Below are 25,208 nucleotides of genomic sequence, written 5' to 3'. Positions count from 1 at the left end.
TTTTGATTTCTGCTGTGTCCATTGTGATTTCTCCTCTTTCATTTGTGATCCTGTTATTTATGCTTTCTCCCTTTTTTCCTTTGTGAGCCTGGCTAGGGGTTTGTCTATTTTATTGATTTTTTCGAAGAACCACCTCTTGGTTTCATTGATCTTTGGATTTTTTTTCAGTTTCAATTTCATTTATTTTCTGCTTTGTTTTTATTATTTCTTTTCTTCTACTGGTTTTGGGGTTTTTTTTTTTTGTTCTTTTTCTAGATCTTAGAGCTTCAAGATTAGGTTGTTTCTTTGAGTTCTTTCTTGTTTCTTGATGTGAGCTTCTATTGCTATATATTTTCCTCTTATTACTTTTGCTGCATCCCATACATTTAGGATATTGGTGTCCTCCTTGTCATTCAATTCAAAGAATTTTTTAATTTCTTCTTTGATATCCTCTTTAGTCCAGTGATCTTCCAATAGTGTGGTTTTTAATCTCCATGAGGTAGGAGAGTTCCTTGCCTTCTTTTTATGGTTTATTTCTAGTTTGATGCCTTCATGGTCAGAAAAGATGGTTGGTATGATTTCAATCTTGGTCTGTTGATTTGTGCCCCAGTATATGATCGATCCTGGAGAATGATCCGTGTACGTTTGAGAAAAATGTGTACTCCGTTTTTTTTGGGTTTAGTGTTCTATAGATGTCTGTTAAGCCCGAATGTTCTAGGTCCTATTTAGAGCTTTAGTTTCTTTACTTATTTTTTGTCTTGTTGATCTATCCATTGTTGATAGTGGTGTGTTGAAGTCTCCCACTACGTATGTGTTTTCTCTGATGTCTGTTTTCAGAGATGACAACAGTTGTCTGATATATTTTGGTGCTCCTTCATTTGGTGAGTATATGTTAATGAGTGTTATTTCTTCTTGAAGTATTGTCCCCTTGACCATAATGTAGTGACCACTGGGGTCTCTTTTTATCTTTTTTGATTTTGAAATCTATTTTATCTAATATAAGTATAGCTGTTCCTGCTTTCTTTTTTGGTCCATTTGCTTGTAGGGATTGTTTTCCATCCTTTAACTTTGAGTCTATTTTTATCTTTTGTAGCTAAATGTGTTTCCTGGAGACAGCAAAGGTTTGGTTGTTTCTTAATCCAGGCTGCAACTCTGTGTTTTTTGAAGAGTTTAGTCCATTTACATTTAGAGTTAATGTTGATATATTAGCATCTGTATTTGCCATTGTGTTTGTCTTTCCTGTGATTTTATTTATTTATTCTTTTTTTTTTTTTTCTTTTATTTTTTTATTTTTTTTTTTTAAATATTAAATTTTATTTTTATATTCCCCCATACAATTGCAAATGCCCCATTCTGACCCCAATCCTTCCCCTCCCGCCCCACCCCCCAAAAAGTGTCTCTGGTTCATAGTTTTTTTGTTGATTTTGATTTTCACTTTCTTATATTCATTTTCCTGGTCCCTTATTTAAGTTTTCTCGATTCCTGCTATGAGTGAGACCATCCGGTATTTTTCTTTTTCTTTTTGGCTTATTTCGCTGAGCATGATCCCTTCCAGTGCCATCCATGTTGCTGCAAATTGCATGTGTTTATTTTTTTGAATGCTGAGTAATATTCCATGGTATATATGTACCACATCTTCTTGATCCAGTCATCTATTTTTGGGCATTTGGGTTGTTTCCAAAGCTTAGCTATTGTAAACAGTGCTGCTATAAACATAGGAGTGCAGGTGCTCTTTGGAATTGATGTTTCTGTGACCTTTGGGTAAATACCTAGGAGTGGAATTGCTGGATCATATGGAAGCTCTATGTTTAGTAGGTCCAGAAATCTCCACACAGCTCTCCATAGTGGTTGGACCAGTTTGCACTCCCACCAACAGTGCACAAGAGTTCCTTTTTCTCCACATCCTCGCCAACATTTGTTGTTGCTAGTTTTTTTAATATGTGCCATTCTCACTGGTGTGAGATGGTATCTCATGGTAGTTTTGATTTGCATTTCCCTGATTACAAGTGATGTTGAACATTTTTTCATATGTCTGTTGGCCATTTGCATTTCCTCTTCAGAGAAGTTTCTTTTTAGCTCTTCTGCCCATTTTTTGACTGGATTATTTTCTTTGTTGTTGCTGAGTCTCATCAGCTCTTTGCAGATTTTTGTGATCAGTCCTTTATCATTAGTGTTGGGTGTAAAAATGTTCTCCCAGTTGGTGGGGTTTCTCTTTGTTTTTGTTATTGTCTCTTTTGCTGTGCAGAAGCTCTTTAATTTGATGTAGTCCCAGCTGTTTATCTTTCTCTTCACTATCACTGCTTTGGGTGATGTGTCTGTAAAGATGTCTTTGATGTGCAAATCCCGTAGTGTTTCGCCTATTTCCTTCTATGTATTTTATGGTTTCAGGTCTTATGTCTAGTTCTTTAATCCATTTTGAGTTGATTTTTGTGTATGGTGTGAGGTAGTGGTCAAGCTTCATTCTTTTGCATGTAGCGACCCAGTTTTCCCAGCACCATTTATTGAACAAACTTTCTTTGCTCCAATGCATAGTCTTTGCTCCTTTGTCAAAGATTAGTTGACTATAAATCTGTGGGTTTATTTCTGGATTTTCTATTCGATTCCATTGGTCTGTATGTCTGTTCTTGTTCCAATACCATGCAGTTTTGATGATTATGGCTTTGTAGTATAGTTTGAAGTCTGGGAGTGTGATGCCTCCATTTCCTTCTTTTTTTTTCAGTAGAGCTTTGGCTATTCGGGGTTTTTGGTGATTCCATATGAATTTCATCAATAATTGTTCTATTTCTTTGAAGAATGCCATTGAGATTTTGATTGGAATAGCATTGAATCTGTATATTGCTTTTGGTAGGATGGCCATTTTAATAATGTTTATTCTTCCAATCCATGAGCAGGGGATGTCTTTCCATTTCTTTGTGTCTTCTTCTATTTCTTTTAACAGTGTTTTATAGTTTTCTTTGTATAGGTCCTTTACCTCTTTTGTTAGATTTATTCCCAAATATTTGATTTTTTTTGTTTCAATAACGAAAGGGATGGTTTTTTTGATTTCTTCTTCTTCAGATTTATTGTTTGTGTATAGGAAGGCTACTGACTTTTGCGTGTTGATTTTGTATCCTCCACTTTACTGAATTGATTGATGAGTTGAATTAGTTTTTCTGTGGAGATTTTGGGGTTCTCTATGTATATTCATATCATCTGCAAATAGTGATAGTTTGACTTCTTCTTTTCCTATTTGGATTCCTTGGATGTCTTTCTCTTGTCTTATTGCCCTGGCTAGGGTTATATTGAAAAGCAGTGGTGAGAGTGGACATCCTTGTCTTGTTCCAGATCTTAATGGAATTGCTTTCAGCTTTTCACCATTGAGAATGATACTGGCTGTTGGCTTCTCATAGATGGCCTTTATGATGTTGAGGTATGTTCCTTGTATCCCAAGAATTTCAAGGGCTTTTATCATGAATGGGTGTTGCACTTTATTAAAAGAATAAATAAAGATCGATCACATACTGGGGCATATTTATTTATTCTTTTAATAACTTTTTTTTGCCTTCTTTCATTGTTATTCGTCCCTCTGAGGTTCTGGCTTTAGGACGCCTTGTAGTATTTTTTGGAGTGGGGGTTTTGTCATAATGAAATTCCAGACTTTCTGTTTGTCTGGGAAGGTCCTTATTCTTTCTTCATAGAATAAGGAGAGCTTTGCGGGATAGAGTATTCTTGGTTGGTTGGCATCTGTTTTCTTGGAGTCTGTTGACTATGTCCTTCCACTCTCTCCTTGCCTGTAGTGTTTCTTCGGAGAAGTCTGATGTCAGCCTGATTGGTTTTCATTTGAATGTTATCTGTTTCTTCCCTCTTGTCAGCTTCATTATTTTTTCCTTGTCCTGGATTCTTGGGAGCTTTACTATTATGTGTCTTGCTGTATTTTTCCTTTCGTCATGGACGTTTGGTGTTCTTCTTGCTTCTTGTATATCATTTTCAGCTCCTTCTTCACATTTGGGAAGTTCTCTTCAATTATCTCTTTGAATATTTTTTCTGTTCCTACATCTCTCTCCTCTCCTTCTGGTATTCCTATAACTCTTATATTTCCTTTCCTCATGGGATGAGATAGTTCCCGAAGTCTTTCTTCGGTCTTTTTCCTTCATACTTCTTTCCTTTTCTGTTTGGTTCTTTTTATTTCTGTGTCTTCAAGAGTACTTATTCGTTCTTCCATTTCATCTATTCTGCTTTCATTGCTTTTTCCAGAGTTCTTTAGTTCCTCCATTAATTCTTTGATCTCCTGCGTTTCTTTTGCTTCCCCCTTTAGGGACTTAATTTCATTCTTCTGATCGTTGATTAGTTTTCTCATATCATTGTTTTCCTTTATGAGTTATGTCACTTTTTTAATCATGGCAATTTTAAATTCTCTTTCTGGAAGGCTCAGGAGTTCTTCCAAGTTACTGTCATTGCAATCTGGGGGGTGGTTTTCTTTTTGTGGTGTGCTTTTTTCCTGAGGAGTTGTTAGGTTGCGTGTGGGTCTTCTACTCCCTACTGTCTGTTTTCTAATTTGTCGTATGCATTGGACACTGTGTTGCTGGACTGGCCGGCATCTTGGGTGAACTTCTCCGCTCCCCTCTGGCTCCTCCAGGAGCCATCTGTCGGTTTCAAGCAGTCTTTACTGAAAAAAGGCACCTGTTCTAAAATGCCGATGTGGGGACACACTCCCCTGTGCGCCTGGTCTGCCCCGGCGGTGGGTTCCCACTCCCCCTGTGGTCTTGGACTGCAGGCCAGAAGGGGCCTGGCATGGGCGAACTTCCCCGCTCACTTCTGGCTCCTGAGGGAGCTTTCTGCTGGTTTCAGGCAGTCTTTACTGAAGAAATGTCCCTGTTCTAAAATGGTGATGCAGGACGCACTCCCTGCGCATCCGGTCTCAGGCACACTCTTCTGTGCGCCCGGTCTGCCCCTGCCGTGGTTGCCCGCTCCCACTGTGGGCTCAGACTGCTGATCGGAACAGGCCTGGTGTGGGCTAACTTCCCAGCTGGCCACTGGCTCCTCCAGGAGACTTCTGCTGTTTTCAAGCAGTCTTTTCTGAAGAAAGGTCCCTGTTCTGTGGGGTGTTAGTGACTTTTTTTCTGGTCGCTAGGTGGCGCCAGAGATCTCTCCTAATGTCCTTGGGGAGCTGTTTTTTTCACCCCGTGGGACAGGGAACAGAGCGGGAATGATAGGGTAAACCTCAACGGCTTTGTGGTGCTGTGTCTGCCTTGTGCCCCACCATCGTGGAGAACCCAAGCCCCACATTTTGTGCCCCGGGTCTCAGTTCCAAAGCCCTCAGGTCCAGGAAGCGGGCTGTAGCCCAGTTCAATGACCGCAGAAATGGTGCCTTTTGCACCCCACTCCTGTGCCTGGGCTCTTGGTTCCTGATTACTCAGTGAGGGACTTTCACCTCAGTGAGGGCCCCCGCGCGTCTCCCCGCAAGCCTAGGTCGCAGGCGCGGGGACCTGGGCAGCCGCGAGATCCGCATTTGCTTTTCAAGCGCGCAGCTTTTCCGCACAAGCTTACCGGCAGGCCTGCGGCTGTTTGCAGATCTCCGGGGTTCTCTGTTGTTCTCTAATGGCGCCTGGAGCCGTTCGCTCACCTCCATGGCGAATCCTGCAGTGTTCTCCACAGCTCCATTTCACAGGGTGTGGTGGCTAAAATAGTTCCTTTCCACTCACAGTCCCCCTTGATGAGTAGTTTGTTCTTGTTGGTTGTTTTAGTTTGTTTTTTTTCCTCCTTTCTGTTGGTTGGAGAGTGCCGACTTTGTGGGTGGGGGAGGGTAGCAGGGTTCTGCACTTCCTCCCTTCTAGTCCTCTTTTATGGCAACTTTCTTCTTTGGGTAGTTTCCTGGAGTCCTCCGTTTATCTTCCGTGTCGCAGTTCTCACTGGGACCTGCCGCTTTTCCTCCCTATTAACTTTTTTTTTTTTTAATGGGAGACCTTACTTGCAGCATCTCCTCGCTGCCATGTTGATCCGCTCTAAGGTTAGGTTTTTAGTAAATGTTATATTTGAAATCCAGAACTGACTAATAAGTAAATGAATCCTCTTTACATTGTACTATGTTATTTCCATTATATTATGGAAATACTCTTTTCAGTATAGTGTTATTTCTAGAAGAGGTTTTCTGGTATTTGGAAAAGCAGAAACAACTTCCTATGTGCTGGCACTGGTGAGCATATCAGACTTCAGACAGTACCAATATCTAAAGTTTAAATTACAAAACAAAAATGTAAGTCAAATACTGACTTGCCTTTGTAAACTCTGGGGATTAATCTCCATTTATCCATTTCCACATTACTTCCCTTCTTCTGCTACTGGCCAGACTTTAGATCACTTGCAATTTAAATAGTTTCCTCTGCTCTTTCTTTCAGAATTTTCCCTGCTCTTTCTATCAAAAAACTATTGTGGCTATTATTAATAGTAAGAAGTAGGTATATGGTTAAAAAGCTCATTACAACATTCTATCCTTTCTGTTTTCACTTGGGCTTACAGGGAGCAATGCCAATAAAATAAGTCTTGAGATACACACAATCCTAAATGAGACCGAGATCTGTTTCCCAGAAAATCACAGATTAAAGGGAGTTTGGATTGTATACTTAGTAAAAGATTAATAGATTCCTGTTTTTTTTGGAGAGGCCAGAATGACAGAAAACTCAGTCTAAATATATAAGACATAGTTAGAAGTAGTAAGGAAATTGTCCTATACCATATGCTACCTCTGTGTAATTTAGAAAAAAGGCACAACTTGACACACATTATGGTGATCAGGACGAGCTGGATTTCAGTCACATAACCCCTACAACCAGGCACATTGTATGGTGAATGACCTGTATAGCTATGTGTAGTGAGTGATCGTCCACCCAACTTTTTCTCTCTCCTTGTACTTATGACATCCCAAGCTCCAATCTGGATTGGCATTATAAATAGGGCAAATGGGGATTGAAAATATGAAAGAGAAAATATGAAAATTAGTGGAAGAGAAACAATTAAATTTTCTTATCCCCTTAGACAATTGACTTTATAGGTTAACACATGGTGAAAATATGAAAATCAGTCATGCATAAGTCAACACAACTTACAGTTGCAAATATATAGATCTATATAAAAATATCAATATTATTAGCTTTTATAAATTACAAAATATTTACAAATTGATTTTTTAATATTGTTCTCAGGAATACAAACTATTTTTATAAAATATTTCATTTTGTATTGCATATATACACAGAAACTAGACATAGGTGAAGAATGCGATAATAAAATGAATTATAACTCAATCAGTAAGCATTTATAATACATAAAACCTTAGAAGTCTGCAGAGTTACCACAATTAGTACCTAACTTTATTAAATTTAATATCTATTTTGAAGAACTGAAATAAAATACCTAAAGGTATACATTGTTTAGTGGAAAGCTGAGCATACTAACTTCTAAGAAGCTAAAAATGTGCTAGTATGTTAGGAGCAGTAAGTGGTAATTTAAAAAGAAAATCGAGAATTCTATAAAGTGACATATAGATAATTTAAACATTTTATTTTCATTCAAAATATTTGCCACATGTTCCTTATCTCTCATGTTTTGATTGAACAAGAGGCCTCTTTGAGCAAGGACTACATTACAGATACATATTTTTTAAAGATTCATGTATGCTAGCTGTCATTCTTTAAGGAAGGATAAGAAATGAAATCTTTAATGATTAAATTTTTTGTTCTTCCACACTCATGTCTAATTGGAATATTTTTTTTTGCAAAGAGAAGCATGAAATTTCACATAGAATATTTATTGGATTAATATTTAAAATTTATAATTTCAAAGAACAATTCAAATTATGTGAACAGTATCTGGAACAAACAACTGACTTGTCTAGAAAGCAACTCATTTGATGTTAACTGAAGCACATGAGATTATTAAAATGCAGCCTACTAATTGCAAATACTCAATGGGATATAATCATACATCATTTGTCTCAGTCATTTAGTCTGGGTGCATCTTTTAAATAAAGTTGGTTAGGAGAAATTTTGCTAAAAGTTAAAGTGAACCTAGCCAAGAAAAATTCATGGATTCTAACTTTTATACATTTTAAATGTTTCATTAGATAATTTTGAGCTTAATTGGCTAAAATTAAGACAGTAAATCAAGAGAAAAAATAATTTACGGATATATGTAACTGTTAAGTTTAGGAACTGATCTTTCCGGAATGCCTGGATCCAAGATTTGAAATAATTTCACTATGATTAATTGTTCCAGTTCTTGGTTCTTGTTTTGTTTCTCCCCTTTTCAGCAAGTTTCCCATGTCACAGCAAAAATAGCTACAGGATACATTTTTCTCAGAGTCAGTAATCCTTGTGAAAGTCTCTTTTCCTGACTGTTATAGAAAAAAAAACAAAAAACAAACCTGGTACAATTCACACTGGCTGGGCTTGAGTCACAGGTAAACACTGAACAATTTACTCTCCTTGGGGGACAGAATGTGTTGTCCGACTGGAACTGGATCCCAGCCCTACCCTGGAAGGAGGTAAAGTCCTCATTGAAACACTTGGACTGGCAAAGGATACAAGATTCTGATATGAATAAAAATAAATGCTTTACCCAAGCAGAAAAGAGAATTACATAACCTTCTATAAAGCATTCATGTAGGACTAAGGCATAGTTGGTTAAGTGACATCTTTATTTTGGGTCTATATTCTTTGTCTTTACTTCTTGACCCCAAATTGTCTCTGCTTCTGCATCCCACAAGATGCATTCCAAATAGATCTGTCATTTCCTTGTACCTGTAAAGAACTATATGCTATTAGGATTTATCTTTAAATTACAGATTTTTCTACAAATTTCTCCAATGTCAGTTTCTACTGACAATTGCTTTGTATTGTATATTTGCAACTGTCTTCATGTAACTGCATGAAATACAAGTATGTTTGTAAATTCCCAGAGTTTCAAGAAAGCAAAGAAATTTATCTCCATCACTATCTAAATCTCATCTATCCATCTCTATATTATCGTTTTTTCTACCTCTATCTCTATGTAAAGTCCTGGACTCAGTGATACAGGAAGACATTCCCACTTAAAAAAAAAAAATTAAGGCAAGTTACTCCTTTGTATTTTCTATCTCATCAAAGCACCATGTCAGTGATTTGAAAAAGAACCTATTTTTAACAAAATTATACTTAATTCCAAGGTTGTAATGCTTTCATTTTAGCCATTTCTCATTAGTATGTGTGAGTTACATATGCACAACTGTCTCTATTCTCTTACAACAACAACCAGTCACTTTAAATATTGACCCTTCTGAATTAATATGAACTTCATTGCTGTACATTTGGGATCCAAAAAAATGTTTATTCAAAGTTTCCCCAACTATAGTTAATGACAAAAATGAACAGATCTTTAGCACCTGTGAAATAGAGTTGCTATATACAATACTTATAAAAAGAGAAACATAAAATTGCTAGGGGTAATCTGCCTCTGATTATAGCATTTTATTTCCTATTTAGATTTTTTTTACATTCCTACATGCATATGACAGCTACACGAGCACCTAATCATTCATTAGTTCATATATTGATTTTCAAACTTTAATTAAAATGTTTTCATTAAATAAAACTTTAGAGACATTTCAGATAATATTCCATAAAAGTTTTTTCTTGAAACAAGACAAATCTTGGATCAGTAGAGGGCAGCCATGTCAAAGACCTGTATTTCCCTTGTGATAGCTTTAGATTCCCAAACCTGACAGCAGTTTCTTGAAAATAGTTAAAGCTATGAGATTAATATTTTCTCTGAGAAAAAAATTTAGTAATTCATATAAATGTTGCCCTATATGCCTTGGCAGTAACTCTTAAACTTCTCACATGCCATACATTTTTACTTTTTGGATTACATTTATTATTGAATTTTTGATTTTGCAGTGATTATGTCATTTTCTATATTTTAACATTGTTAATTTTCATTCAGAAAGTTTGGAAATGCTTTAATATTAAATTCCATGTACTTATATTCAATTTTAGACAAGAGAACTTGAGAGGTTTTGAACTTTGAACTTGAGCGGTTTGGCCTCTTTTTGAATATATTATATAAATATTAATACCTTTATATTTGTTTGACAAAAGTTGTTCTAGAAAATACTGCTGGAACTTCTCCGATGGTAATATTTGTCATAGAATGTAAAATATAAATCATATTTGGGATGCTGTCCAAGAATAACTTATGTGTCTAAATAATATAATAAATGATTTTCCAGATATTTTACAAGTAACAATTTTGTTTATATGCTTTAAGCAGTTATTCTCAAGAAATACTTTAGTCACTTATTTATGCTATTTGGCAAATATTTGTAAGAAATAGTTTTAAAGAGAAGTATAATAAACATTATTTGAACAAATCTTTCTATTATGAAGGAAATTTCAATCAAAAGATTTTAATGCATGTGAAACTCAAGCAATCTAGCCCAACTACTCATTCAGTCCACATTTTGTTCATCAGAGAGATGTGATGGCTTATTTGTTCTTATGTTCACTTTATTAGATTTAAAAAGCTATAAACAGGTTTTAAAAATTGCATGTTCTTAAATAGAAAGATGTAGGAAAGATAGATAAAATAGTTACAGAAATATAACATTTATTTTTCTTAAATGATGACAGAAGAGAAAATGTCTGCAACAGAAATAATTTGAATAAGTATACACCAAGGCAAAAATTGTCCTAACCTTTATTTTGTATATGGCATTTTGTAATCTAACTTACTGTTTTTGTTGTCTATCTGTCTTAGCAGATTGATCAGAATGGCCTCTTCTAGAGAGCCTTGCTGTGTACAAGAAGCACAGTATAACAATAGTACAACTTTTTATATGTCTAAAATGAGTCAGTTTGATTAAATTTTCAAGGAGCAGATGATACAAATGCTGTCTTTCAAATTCAGTACAGCATGGAAGCTAACACAGACAAGTATTATATAAAAAAGACAATTCAGGGACCTCAAATGTGAATATCAATATAAAAGTTCTACAAATTATACTGGAAAAATTAGCACATTAAAAAATAATAAACCAACACAAAGCTAGTTCATTTTATAAATTCAGTGATAAATAATTCAGTAGTTTTTTTTAAGTTATTAGTATATTTCAAGGGAGAAAAATCAAACCACATCTTCATGGCAACTAAAAAAGCATTTGAAGAAATTCTGACACATATTTCTAATAAAATAAAAATAGGTAAAAACTTACATAATATAATAAAATGATCTGTATCTGGAAAAGGAACTTAGCTACTTTCTTGAAGGTAAATAGCAGAACCATCCTCTTTGCTTTTTTATCTTCTTCTGGGACTTCTATAATGCATATATTGGTTTACTTGATAGTATCCCAGAAATCCCTTATGCCCTCTTCATTTTTCTTTATTATTATTTTTTTTTTATTTTAGCTTTTCAGCAGTTTCAAAAGTCTTACATTCAAGTTTGCTGATTCTTTTAACTTGTCAAGAGCTATTATTCCTTCTAGTAAATTTTTCAATTCACTTAATTTATTTGTCAGTTCCAGAAATTTGGTTTGGTTCTTCATCATTATTTTCTATCTCTGTTGATATTCTCAGTAGTTCATGACTTATTTTCATGATTTCCTTTAGTGGTATAGCTGCACTTTCTTTTAATTCATTGAACATCTGTGTGATGCTTTATTTTGAATTCTTTCTCTGGTAATTCATAAATGTCAATTTTTTAGGGTAAGTTTCTTGTGATCTTATTTGTTCCTCTCAGAGGCCCATATTGTTCTGCCTTTTTTTTCCTTTTTTGTCTTGTTATAGTCTAGTGGGAGTAAACAACCAACTACCTCTCCCTTTCTTTGTGGCATGGTTTTATAATAGGGAGGACTCTCTCCAGTCAATTAAGCTGGATATTCTAGGGATCTTTCAAATTTTTTCTGGAGATATGTCTTTTCTAGGCTTGTGTATGTAATCTCCTTATTGAAGTTTGCCAGTTTCTACTACCCCAGTGTCTCTGTGGTACTGCAGACTGTGGTGCTTTTTGAACTCCTTTGTTTTCAGTGGACTCTGACCTATCAATGATACCCCATTTTTGTCTGTACTTAGATGCAGGCATGATGGAAACCAGTCTCCTACACACACTAGCAAAAGTCAGAACATTGTATATAGATTGCTTTTCCTTTCCTAGTCAGAAAGAAGTTGGAAGTTTCTCGAATCAAAATTAATTACTGTGAAATTAATGAGGTAAATCATTATTTCAAATAGTGAATAATGAATTATCATGTATACTTAGACCAATGATGAGTGTATCATACTATCCATGTACTTCTATAGGCCAGTCTATTTAGTTTGTGATTATCCATCTCTGAAATAATGCTGCATAAGTAATTGAACTGAAATTAATGTAGATGGTTAGGTAGTATCAGAATGAAGTGACTAATCAGGATATCATTGTTAAATGGACAATTAACATGATTAACTAGAACTTGCCATTAAATTATATGATTGTCATCCAGAAACTTAGAGAAGTTTTCCTTTTTCTACACAAATGTGAAAATATTTTTCTGTTAATTTTGTGCTATTTATAAAATACTATCTTTTCAGGGTAAGTTATATTATCTATCTGTTCTTTGAAGAACACTGTGAAATAAGGTATTTTTGCCATTTCAACTGAAAATAGAATTTTGATTCTGAATGTCAGGCTTAACAATTACTTGGTGGTGTCCTAATACATGATTACTCATTGCAATTAAATATATACACTGATTTATTTAATTAACCATCCTTGATATGTATATATATACATGCACATATATATGTACATTGACATGTACTGATATAATATATTTAACTAACCACCCTTGATATGCAAATGTATACATATCAGTCTGTCACTAGAAAACATAAAAATTGATATCAGTGAATCCGAGGTATTTTTGGAAGATGGTAGTCATATGATTCCTACATATTTTAAATACTTCGGTTTAAATGTTTGTATTTGTTTAGCATCTAGTCAGACATTCACGATGTCATCAAAATTAATTTTTGGTGATCAACTCCTCATGCATAGAAGGAAGTCCTTTTTGGGGTTTCCACCAGACCCAAATTTGTTCAATATTGCTTTTCTTTGTTGAATAAAACTCAAGTGTAACAATTATTAGACTTGATTTATTCTGACTGTGGCACCATAAATATAATTGACTTTGGGTTACATGTCAGTCCTTTCCTTAAAACTTTTATTTTTTTCACTATGTTGAGAAGAATCAGTTTCTATTTCTAAAATCAACAAATCATAATTCATGTAGAAACTATAAATTTATATAAAATATGGTGGTGGGTATGATGTGATAACATGCATCTGAAGAGAACAAAACAAGTGCAGTGAGGGTGTGGAGAAAAAGGAACCCTCATACACTATTGGTCTGAATTCTAAGCACCACCACCTCCACCCCCCCAAAAAAAAAAAAACCCAAGAAAATAGATACCATGGGAATTTTCCTTTGTGTTGAAGGCAAGGCAACAATGGAACAGCCAAACTGCAACAAATTCTCCAATGCAATCCCATTCCTTAATAGGAGAGATTTCCTAGTGAGTGATTGCTTTAATTTTAGGTCTTTACAAAAATCATGGCAAATATTTATCTTAATGAAAACATAGGAAAACCCTTTCATCTAGGTGAGCAGTTTGAAATTTAATGACATTAAAAGACACTTAAGTAAGAAATTATAAATATTACTATTCTTGATTAGAAAAAGAATCATAGCAATTATCTGTAAAAGAAAATGTCTCATTGTGTTTCCTAATTTTACTCTTCTACTCTCTAATTCTGCTTACCACTACCAAGAACTTATGCCAATAATATCTATTAATAGATAAATGTTGCCATCTCTATCCTTTCCTCTTAGGTTATATAAAAATTGACAAACAGCAAGAAAGTTGCAAAGGATTATAACAGAATTAAATAAAAAGATTTAGTTATGAATAATATAGATAACAATCTTATCATCATTATTTAGAGGTTATATTCATTAATGTTCAGGAGATAAAGTTGATTTGTTTGTATTTAAAACTTAGATTCTAAAGTGCCTCATCAAAACCTAGATTCATATTCTAAAACATGAAAGCACAGACCATTATGAAAAGAAAAGACTGGATTTTATCTTAAAGACAAAAGAGAAGAAAATCAGAAGGATTCACAGAAACTGAATATCAAGCATTGTTCTTTTTTCTTTCTGCTGTTTAAAAGGTGCTTAGGAAATAGTCACAAGTCTAATAAAACTATTTTATTCTAATTTCAGGTCAGTTAGAAGGAGTCATGATAAGACAGATAATTCCCTACTAGCAATTAGCATCAGCACTAGGATAGTTAAGGTCTTAGTTTAAATGAAAACTAGTGATTAGAAAGATTGTTAAAGGACATCTTCTTAATTAAGATAAAGACCAGTCCATTAGCCTAACAGAACAAGCACTCTTTGGAGTAGAAGTGTATCTGACTGATGTGTATTAGACTTATGCAGCTTCCCTTTAGTTGAATAAATATCAGTTCATGTTGTAAAAATATACTTCTAGTAAAAGAAAAATATAAAAGAATAGTATTAATGAATACTGTTCTTGAATTTTATTTTCCACTTGGAGAAATTTTTCTGAATATGTTTTACTTAGGAAAAAGGATACATATTAAAGAAACTTTATTAATATTAAACACTACCTTGTCATTACTTAAAAATGTAGATTTATATGGTTAAATGGCATTTATGGTTAAATAGGGAAAATTATGAATAGAAATACTTATTAAGAGAAATTTCCATTTATTATCTAATTTCCAATTATTCTTTGTCTTCCGAATTCATGGCACATGAGAATTGGGCATTCGTCTAAAGAATTTTAGTACCATGTTTATGTTATGACATTTTTGTATATATAGTATGTATATTAAGTACATGTCACATTGCATTAAAAATTAAAAGTAAATGGACATTTCTCTAATTTCACAAATTTGTGATTTGGATAAAATATGCATTAAAAATTGTTGATAAAGAAATACAGAGAAATGTGAATAAAAAATAATTAAATTTAGAACATGTCTTAGGAACTACTCTAAGTAAAGATTTTACCAAAAGAATATATTCATGGAATTATTTCACAGAAAATAACACAATATGATTTGTCAGTCATTGAAAAACAAGGAGCTGAAGAAGAGTTAGATTTGGTGTTAGAGCTTCTTCTTTCTATTCCCTACTCCCTACTCTCCCCCATTAATCCTCCATCTTCCTTTTGCCAGTCTCAAAGTTAAGACAATTGCTGGTACTTGGAACCATTGCAGGTCAAGTCAGAAGGAATTGTACAGATTCGATGTCCTCTGATAGTAGAGAAAGTCATTCCCTTAAGCTTATTCTTACTTAATTCTTTGGAATGCAGTTGCAAAGGGGATAGTTTTCTTGACATTTTTCTTCTTCCAGTTCTTTGCTGGCATATAGGAACACTATATTTTTTGTAAATTCATTGTTTGGTGATGGGGAGTATAGTATGAGACAATTTAAATGTTACTGTAAACTTTTTTAAGCAAAATTAATGAATTGTGACAGTAAAATGATCTAATATTTTTATTATGAACTTAGAGATATGAGTATTGTATGAGGAAAAGGAGATTGCAGGTGTTTGTAAACATATCAGCAAAATAATTGAAAGGTCAATGATTTATCTTAAAATATTTTCCATTGTATGTTGATATTTAATTTTATATGATGTTAAATTATATATTTAAATTATTGGTTTTTTAACCATAGTATCTAAAGAGTAATGCTATTCTTTAGCTTATTTATCATTTTAATACATTAGTAATATTTATCATGCTGATATATATACTCTCTTACTCTGAAAAGGATGCTTGGCAATAGTCTATAAAACTATGGAAAAAATGCATATGTATCTTATGTTTAGGTTATCACTGTTGTGTAGGTCTTTCAGAGAGACATACTGGTATATTTCAGAATGAACAAAGCAGAAAGTTGACGTGAAATAGCAATTTCAGTATTTCCTGTTGATTTTATTATTTCAATTAAATTATGCTGGTAATCTAAAATGTTACATAAATTAGGTATTTTTAATTTTAATTACTTTTTAATTCATCAATAGTTACAAATAATCCAGTTTATCTTCAAGTTTAACTTAATGTTAGAGTAGCTTCACAAACTTGAGAAATAATAATGTATTAATAACATGATTTATTACACAGTACTATAACAATATTAATAACATGACTTCTAACACAGGTAAGATGCTTAGAACTTTACTGCAGTTTATTAACATATGCATAGAATAAGGACTCCAAATTTTGCCACTTTAATGATGAGAAACTGAAGCTTGGAGAAGTAATGTAATTTATCTAAGGTCACATAAGTATTATCAGAGTAGGGTTTAAGCCAATCCAGTGTGGCCTCATAACACTGTTTTAAACCTATATTTAGTAGAATGCTTGTATTGATTTGAGAAATAGACTCTGGAGAAACAATTATTGAATATTGATTTTTGTTAGTTAATCACTGGCACTTAGAAATTAGTCATAGTGGAAATATTTATACCATGAAAGTCAAGTGCTCCAAATTGGAATTTTCCATATACTACTTGCTCTTCAATACCTATAATACATCGTTGCCTTTATATTATAAATCTTCTCATTGTTCATTTCTAAATTGGGTTATAGATATAAGTATTATAATAAATGTAAAGTTTTTATTATATGCCAAGTATTATCTATACATTGACATCTATTAAGAAATTTATCATTAATAATTATTGAATTAAGTTTGTCATCTGTTATTGTCATAATATCTAAAGTAATTTCTTATTGAGAAGAAAATGTGAACTAAAAATTATCTCTTATTTTCAGTGATAGTGGAAAGTGGAAACATAATTTCTTTTGTGGCTTACATTAATTCTGGATATTGTGAAGTTTACAGAACTATTGTAGGACTTGTGAAACAACAATCAAAAGTGGTAAGTTTTAAACTTAGGTGTTTTCTTTAATAAATTTGTTTAATGAAGGATTTGAACATCTTCCCATAAGCTTACTGGAAATTTGTCTTCTGAAATTTTCATTCAATATTTTGACCACCATTTCCCCCTTCTTTTTATTGAGTTGTTAGATATTATAGTAATGAAAGATAAATTTTAAAATCTATTGAGTCAGAAAAATTAAAACTAACAACAAAGTACTATTATAAGCATATCAGATGGTCTAAGATACACATACCACATGACGAAGTAATTTCATTATAGATATTTGTTCAAGAGAAATGAAACTATATGCCTACAGAAGGATGACTTCTCATAAGTCAAAAACTGGAAGTAACCTAAATGTCCATTGAGAAATGGATGGATAGAAATATTGGGTATGTTCAGATAAGTGAAAGTCACATTTTTATTGAAATAACTAATGATACATGCAAGATTATGGATAAAAAATGTTGGGCAAAAACATCAACCCACCCCCTAAAAAGTACCTACTTCACTATTTCAGTTTTATGAAGTTCTGAAACAAGCAAAAGGTTAATGAATGCATAATGATAGAAAAGTTAGAACTAATCCTTTGATGATCAGGCTATCTTCAATAGAATTCAATTTAATATATAAACTTAATTGAATTCTGCTGCACTAGTTATATTCAGTACAATGGTTTGCATATATAATTGATGAATCTCAATTCATCAGTAGATACTGGTTTTTGTAAGTATCTTTGATACTTTCAAAACTTTAGTACTTACTAAAGGTTTTTACCTTTTTCCAGTTCCTGTTACCCTTCTATAAATAAGGAGACCACTTCTTTGTTTTTTTTGTTTAAAGATTTATTTATTTATGCATACATAGTCCAGAGTTCTGGGGGATGAGAGGATTCATCATAGGCAGAGCGGGGCACAGAACAGGCAAATTGACTGAAATACACTGCTGAGGAGAGCAGCGGACAAGACAGGAGAGATCTGTTGCACCATGTGGGTTATTTCCCTGGCCGGGGATCAAACTCTTGTTGCAGTGGCTGCAGACAGCTTCAAAGCTTGCGTCCTAACCCCTTGCACCACCAGGGGGCCTCAAGGATGGGAATCCAACTCCTACTGCAGTGGCTATGGATAGCTTCATAGTGCTGTGTCTTAATCCCTTGTGCCACCAGGGAGGCCGTTTTTTGTTTTGTTTTTAATCCTATAACTTACCTACTTATCCCTGCTTCAATACTGATGGACTTTCCCTGAATAGATAATTTGGAGTTCCAACTCATTTTCCAAAAACATGCATATCCACAAGCCTTTTTCTTCAAGATTTATAATTTGAATATAAGTTGCTGGTTCCCTGAGTCAAACTCATTTCCCATGTTTCTTTTTGATTAAAACTGGAAAGTCAGGTTACTAATACACTTTTTGCAATTAATCCCATCTATCTGATTTTTAGCACTCTATGTTTTTGTTTTGTTTTGTTTTTTCTGTTAGTCCCATGAGTGTGCCTTGTACTAGGGCTGAATTTACAAATGGTGATTCACAAAACATACTAAATTAAACTATATTTACAAAATAGTGTCCTAGGATGTTGAAAAATGCAATGATAATTTAAGTATATATTAATAACTAGTTTCTATGACTTGAATGAAGTTTGAGTTATTTTAAATTCTGTAATGATTTTTATTCATTATATGAAAGTGGTTTCATTAAACATCATTTATCTGTATCTCTTACAGAAAAAAATTCGAAAATTTGTTTATATGGGTAAACTTATGGAGAAAGAGTCCTTTGGTGAAATTAGTGTTCTTCTTCAAGTTCCTTTCACATGCACTGTTGTCACTGGAAATGAGGTTGAATTGGCAATCATTGAAGATAAGGACTTATTTAGTAAGTACATAAATGTCTCTTATTTTAATTGTATTATCAGTATGATTTCCAAACACTTTCAGTAAGTCTGGATTAGTTTTTTTTTTTTTTTTTTTAGTTTAGAATTACTATTTACAGTACCCACAAAATGGATTTTTGATGATTCCATGACTAAATGAGAACCTATGATTTCGTAAATATTGATGACACTGAAAAATCTATCTATCCAGCCATAACTCTTTGTTACATGATACTTCATCTGTCCACAGATAAGTAGTATACTTCATTCTCTGATGTTCTTAATATCAATAATCTATCCCTATACTTTTATACAACACAATTATTAATGATTTTAAGTTTACTCACTTAACATGGTAACATTTTATTAGATTTTCAGAGCAAGATTATCTTTTTTGTGTGGAATGGCATGTTTCTTTTTTAGACATTGAATTCCATAATATTTTCTGCTTTTCCTAGAGTTCAGGGAAGAACATGTGAGATTTTCCTCTAATTCCTTTGACTAATAAATGCAAATTATTGTATCTTCATTCTCTCCTTACTTTCTATTTCTGATACTGGAATGACTGGAATTGCTTTAAACTAGCTTTTTTGGTCCTGACAAGCACATCCCTCTCCTTCAAGTCTCCTTAGGCTTCCTGCTACTGGTAGCCTACTGTACTCAAGGGAATGAGCATAAGTCTTCTGGAGAGAAAACTCTAAGACTGATGACACAGGTGGTTGCTGGGACTGTTTGCAGTTAGTTTTAGTGGTCCTGAAAGACACCTGCCTCTACCCTCTCCACAGCCCACTGTCCTTGACTCAAAACTGCACCTACCTACTATAGTCAAGGGAGAATACTTTGCTCCAGAAGAACACTGTCTGCAGGACTGGCAATATGTATGAGGCACCCAGGTCTAAATATGGCCATCTTTGGCAGCTGCTGAGAAGCACCTTCCAGATCCTTTGGGCTTCCCATGAGTTGACAGAAAAAGAATGACATCAAACTATTCTACAAAGCTACAGAAATCAAAAAGTATGGCATTGGAATAAAATAGATACTCAAATCAATGGAATAGAATTGAGGGTCCAGAAGTAAACCTAAACATATATGAATAGTTAATTTATGAAAAGGAACCAAGAGTATACAATGGGGAAAAGAAAGTCTTTTCACTAAATGGTGTTGAAAAACTGAGCAACAAACAAAAAATAAGAAACTGGATGACTATGTTACTCTATAGACAAAATATTAATTTAAAATGGAGCAAAGACTTAGATATGACCTGAAACTATAAAACTATTTGGATGAAAATATACTAAATACTCACTGACTGAGGCCAATGGCAAAAGAAACAAGACACAAATAAATAAATAGGATACATCAAACAGCAAATCTTCTGCATAGCAAAAGAAACTATCATTAAAACAAAAAAATCCTACTGAATTGAGAAAATATTTGCATATCAAATTCCAACAAGAGGCTGAACCCCAAGATCTACAAAGGACTCATACAATTTCAACAAGAAAACTAATAACCCAATAAAAAAAGGGACAAACTAAATAGACACTTCTCTAAAAAAAAAATCTATATAGCTAACATATACTTTTAAAAAATGCTCATGACTTCTTATTATCAGGGAAATGTTAATCGAAGCCTCCTCATGCTTGTGAGAATGGCTCAATGAAAAAGACTAGAATTAGAAACAAGTGTTAGCAAATATGTAATGTAGATCCCTCCAACCCCTATGAAAAACTAAGGGGGTTTACAAAAAATTAAAATGTGTCTACCCTATGACCCAGCCATTCCACTTTTAGGTAACTATCTGATGAACGAAAAAACACATATCTAGAAGGGATATATACTCCTATGTTCATTACAATATTATTTTCAATAGCCAAGTTATATAAGTAAGTGCCCAATGAGAGATGAGTGGATTAAAAAATATGTGGTGTATATATACAGTAGAATACACTCATTTAAAACAGCCTGGATGGAACAGGAAGGGACAATGTTAAGTAAAGTAAATCAGAAGGAGGTAAAAAAATACTGGATCATTTTATGCATTTATAAAAATATAGAATCAAAGCAAAAGAAACACAAAACAAAAACAAAACCCTGAAGTTCAACTGTGAAACTGAAGCTACCAAAAAAGCAAGGTGGGAAAAAGCATGGGAAGCAAAGAAGGAAGGGGACCCACTGGACTGTGGTGGAGGATTATTGATGCTTTGGTGTGTTAACCCATTTGATGAGATGAGATCGTAAACCCCTAAAACATATACAGTGTTGTAAACCAACACTACCTCAATGAGAATTACATATATACACATACATACATACACATACATACATATATAATATATATACTTTATATATATATATATATAACTTTATCAAGTGTCTGATATAGATCTAATTGGATGTATTATTTTAATAAGGGCAGACTTTACATTTTTAGTTAATTTTTTAAAATATAGACAGGTATTTTCTCTCGAGAAATAACAAGTGTTATTGGAAACTAGACTTTTCTGAAGATAATGAATGACCTAATACTTCTACTCTCCAGGAATTATAAAATTGCTCTATGGATATAGGTGAAATCATCAATCACATAGCTGATATTAAAATAGTCAACTGTGACTACAAGTGACATATTTGAGATGCAGCCAGACAGATTTTTCATTTTAAGGGATTATCACCAGTGGAGTTCATGATGCAGATGTATCTTTTCTTTCCTCAGACATGAAACATTTTGATAACAATTAGTTCAATTTTAGTCCTTAACTTTCTATAGGCTTTGATTCTTTAATCTTGCATTTATATAATGTCTTTACTATGAATTTATTCTGAGCAAGGAATTTGGATACAGCCCAAAAAGAGTTATAGGATATGTATTATCTTCTCTTAGAAACTTCTCTGTATACCTCAAAATTGTAATTTCTTATAAAAGAATTTTGGCCAATAGATGATGACAAGTGTCTTGGTGGTTTAACAATGTAATAGTAATCAAATATGAAATTCAAAACATCCCAAAGATTGATGAAGTCTTGTATTTATTAAACAAATAAGTTCACATAAAATTTGAGATCTACTTTCTCTGTAAATCTTATCTATGCTTTAATATTTTCACAGAATCCAGATGTATTATACACAAATGTAATTTCATAAACTTAGAATTATAGTGGATTCCTTGATGTCTTGGTATTTACAAAGCAAAATTTGCTTAAATGTTACAAAATACAATTTTTGGATCTAATTTAGTCTTAAGCGTCTGATAATTCCAAGCAGGTTTCATAGTAAAGTATTTTTAACTTTTGGTTATTTATATTATTTGAAAAAACTAATCCCCTACAAAATCCTGACACCTTACAAAATTATCCATGAAAAAGAAATCAGAATGTAGTCAATATTGTGATCCATTAATATGTACATGAAAGTTTTACCCAATATGTAATACAACTACATAAATATAGTAAAGTGAATAATTACTCAACCCTAAATTGTATTGAGCAATATGATTTTTCTAGACTATTTCAGATACTGCATCTTGATTAAGTGTTAAATATTTTCTAGGGGTCATTTTTTAGGAACATTTTTCACTGAGTAAAATGTGTCTTAGAAGTAATTTGACAAAATCATTTATTTATAAAGTTGTGCACAAACAATAAAAATAATACATTTTAAACTATGCTTCTTTGAACCAAGATATAATAAGGACAATTTTAGTATGAGAAGAATTACAGCTGAGGATTTTTGTTCTTGTTGCCATTATTTACATCCTCTACCATGTGTAGATTGGTATATCTGTATGACAGAGATTGACTAGAGGTTCAACAGTCTCTGGTTACTCTTCCTGAGCATGAAGGAAGCTTAAATTCTTCAGCTTCTCTTGCAGTTAAGTTTGAGCCATATAACAGGCTCTGGTTAATCAAATTAGAAGGAAGATATTATAGCCTGGCCATGAAAACATAATCTTCCATGATCCCACTTACTGTACTCCAAGATAGGAGGATCAATAATGGCGAGAACCTAGACCCTGGGATCCTTTTCTTGGATGAAACTACCCAGAAAAGTAGTTCAGCCAGGAACACCTGTATTAAATTTTGCAAGTAAGAATTAAACATCTGTTAAATTAAGCAATCAAGATTTTTATTTGTTTGTTATAGCAACTAGCAAGTGTTACACTGAGTCACACAACTTGCAAAAATGCAAGATTTTTCTGTGTGGTACTAGAAAAATATAAATTCCTAAATTACTAAATGAAAGTAAATGTGCTTTTATGATTATTCTTTCACAGAAATCTACTCAAAAAGAATATCAAAGGACATGTAGAAATGAAAATATGTGTGCTTAATGAATTTATGTTTAGATTTTAGAGTAAGTTTTAGAATTATTTTTGGAAACTATTGTTATTAGAACATGATATACAAGAAATGAGTGAAAGACAAATCAGATCTTTTAAAAAATTAATGTACTTTTTTTTTTTCCCCCACAGAGGAGGTGACTCTAATTGAGTCTTTTTTTTTTTTTTTAAAGATTTATTTATTTATTTATACAAGCACTGGGTACAGTCAGAAGCGCAGGAGGGTGAGAGGATTCACCAGAGCCAGAGTGGGGAACAGAACAGGCAGAGTGACAAAATACACTGCTGAGGGGAGCAGTGGGCACAACAGGAGAGGTCTGTGCATCATGTGGGACCCTCCCCAGTGGCCGGGGATTGAACCAGCGCTGCAAAGGCTGTGGGCAGCTTCATAGCCCAGCACTCAACCGCTGCGCCACCAGGGGAGGCCCTAAAAAATTAATGTACTTTTTAAATCCCCTGATAAAATATTTCAAACAATGAATTCAAGTTTAGTTATATCTTTCCAGAACCTAACCAGTGCCCTAGAGTATACTGTGAAGTATTTGTAATACCAGAGAAATAAGTAGAATTTAATACATTTTGAAGGAAAAGCAAAATGTTGGACAAATCAATAATGAAAATTAGCCTCAATAGACTATGTCAGATAAACATTCATAAGATTAATAGAAAATGACTAAGAAATATTTGCAAAGTTGTCAGTAAATCTACTGTGAAAGTATACAATGGCTATCTTTTCTATGACATGAGTTCATTCTAAGTAATTCTTTATGTATATATAAAGACATGCGAGACAAAACTTTCATCCTTTGCTTTCAAAATGTCTTTCCACATATAAAATACCACAAAAATGCTTAAAGATATATTAGAAGTTAATGTTGAGTTAAAACTTTCAAGGTCTATTCCATAGAAACACTGTATTCCTTCCTTAACAATTTCCTGAAATATTTGTAAGAAATAAATTTCTGATCGATGCTTATCTATTTTAGGTCTGGGATCTATTGGAAAGATGTTGGTAAGAGATACATAGATCTCTTGGGGCAGAAACTACACTTTCTTTGGAAACACTATATAGTTGCATATTACAAATCATTATTTGTTATATGTTGGCTGAAAAAATAGAAAATGATATAAGAAAAGGAATAAACATTAAAAAATAACATATACTGTTTCTGTGACTGCTGAAAGTCTTCTGTGTTGTGCTAGGTCTTTCCAAGAGGCTCATTCAATCTTCAAAACTCTTATGTGTGGTAGTTTACTTGGGTTGGAGAAAAGAGATATATATGAAAAAATAACAATATATCTGAAGATAGGTTAAGAAATACTCATCAGATGACCTGTGCAGGGATTGAAAAATAAGGTACTCTAGTAATATAATCTTTGGCCTTTTGAAATATTTGATTTCAAATCTTTGATTTCAAAAGAGATTGGGTTAGAAAGTGATTGTGGAGAAGGGATGCATTCACTTGATGATTTGCAGAGGTCAGAGATAGGAATCAGGAATGCTTAACTGAAGAATAAAGAGTTTGGACTCCAGGGACCGTTACTATACAAGTCAGCATAGGAAATGGCTTTAAAAGTTCAGTGGAAAAATGGGTGCAGACTTTGCTGCATCAAAATGCAGCAAAAGCAACAAAACAGAATTTCGTGGTTGTCCAAAGACTTTGGTAACTGAGATGCCTAAATATGTTCACAAAATATAACCAGCATTATTCAAATCAAAAGGTAGACTGTGTAACTTTGCCTACAGAAGTTCTTGTTACTTACCTGCTCAAAGGAAAGTGAGGAAGGATTTTATTTTTCTACTATTTCCATACTTGCAAATTAGGGTTGAGGGCTGAATAAAGGTTGTACAGATCCTAACTTCCATTCATCATTCAGTGAGTCATCGAATAATTTTGAGCACCTTCATTACCTAGGTACTTTTCCAGTACTAGGGGAATGACACCAAACAAAAATCTATTTCCACCAATTTATATTCTAATGAAAGAAGAGAAAGACCATACATGATTAAATAAAACACAAAGTGGAAAATTAATGATTATTTC

The 25,208-nt window shown here is 33.3% G+C and overlaps 1 protein-coding gene across 8 annotated transcripts in view; it reads left to right on the top strand.

Moving 5' to 3' along the window:
• The window catches only part of CNBD1 (cyclic nucleotide binding domain containing 1), a 255,795-nt gene that overhangs the window by 146,754 nt on the left and 83,833 nt on the right, over positions 1 to 25,208 (top strand). For all 8 annotated transcript variants that reach the window (XR_008550616.1, XR_008550615.1, XR_008550614.1 and 5 more), the window contains exons 9-10: positions 16,843 to 16,949; positions 18,676 to 18,826. Coding sequence is in view for 5 of the 8 variants with exons in the window: in XM_054692122.1 (XP_054548097.1) it covers positions 16,843 to 16,949; positions 18,676 to 18,826 (258 nt within the window). In the remaining 3 variants the exon portion in view is untranslated. The remainder of the gene's footprint in view (positions 1 to 16,842; positions 16,950 to 18,675; positions 18,827 to 25,208) is intronic.

This window comes from Talpa occidentalis, unplaced genomic scaffold, assembly GCF_014898055.3.
Source record: "Talpa occidentalis isolate TD23 unplaced genomic scaffold, MPIMG_talOcc4v2.1, whole genome shotgun sequence".
In the NCBI taxonomy this organism is placed as follows: Eukaryota; Metazoa; Chordata; class Mammalia; order Eulipotyphla; family Talpidae; genus Talpa; species Talpa occidentalis.
The sequence above is the reverse complement of the archived record's forward strand: the minus strand, read 5'-3'. Positions and strand labels throughout refer to the sequence as shown.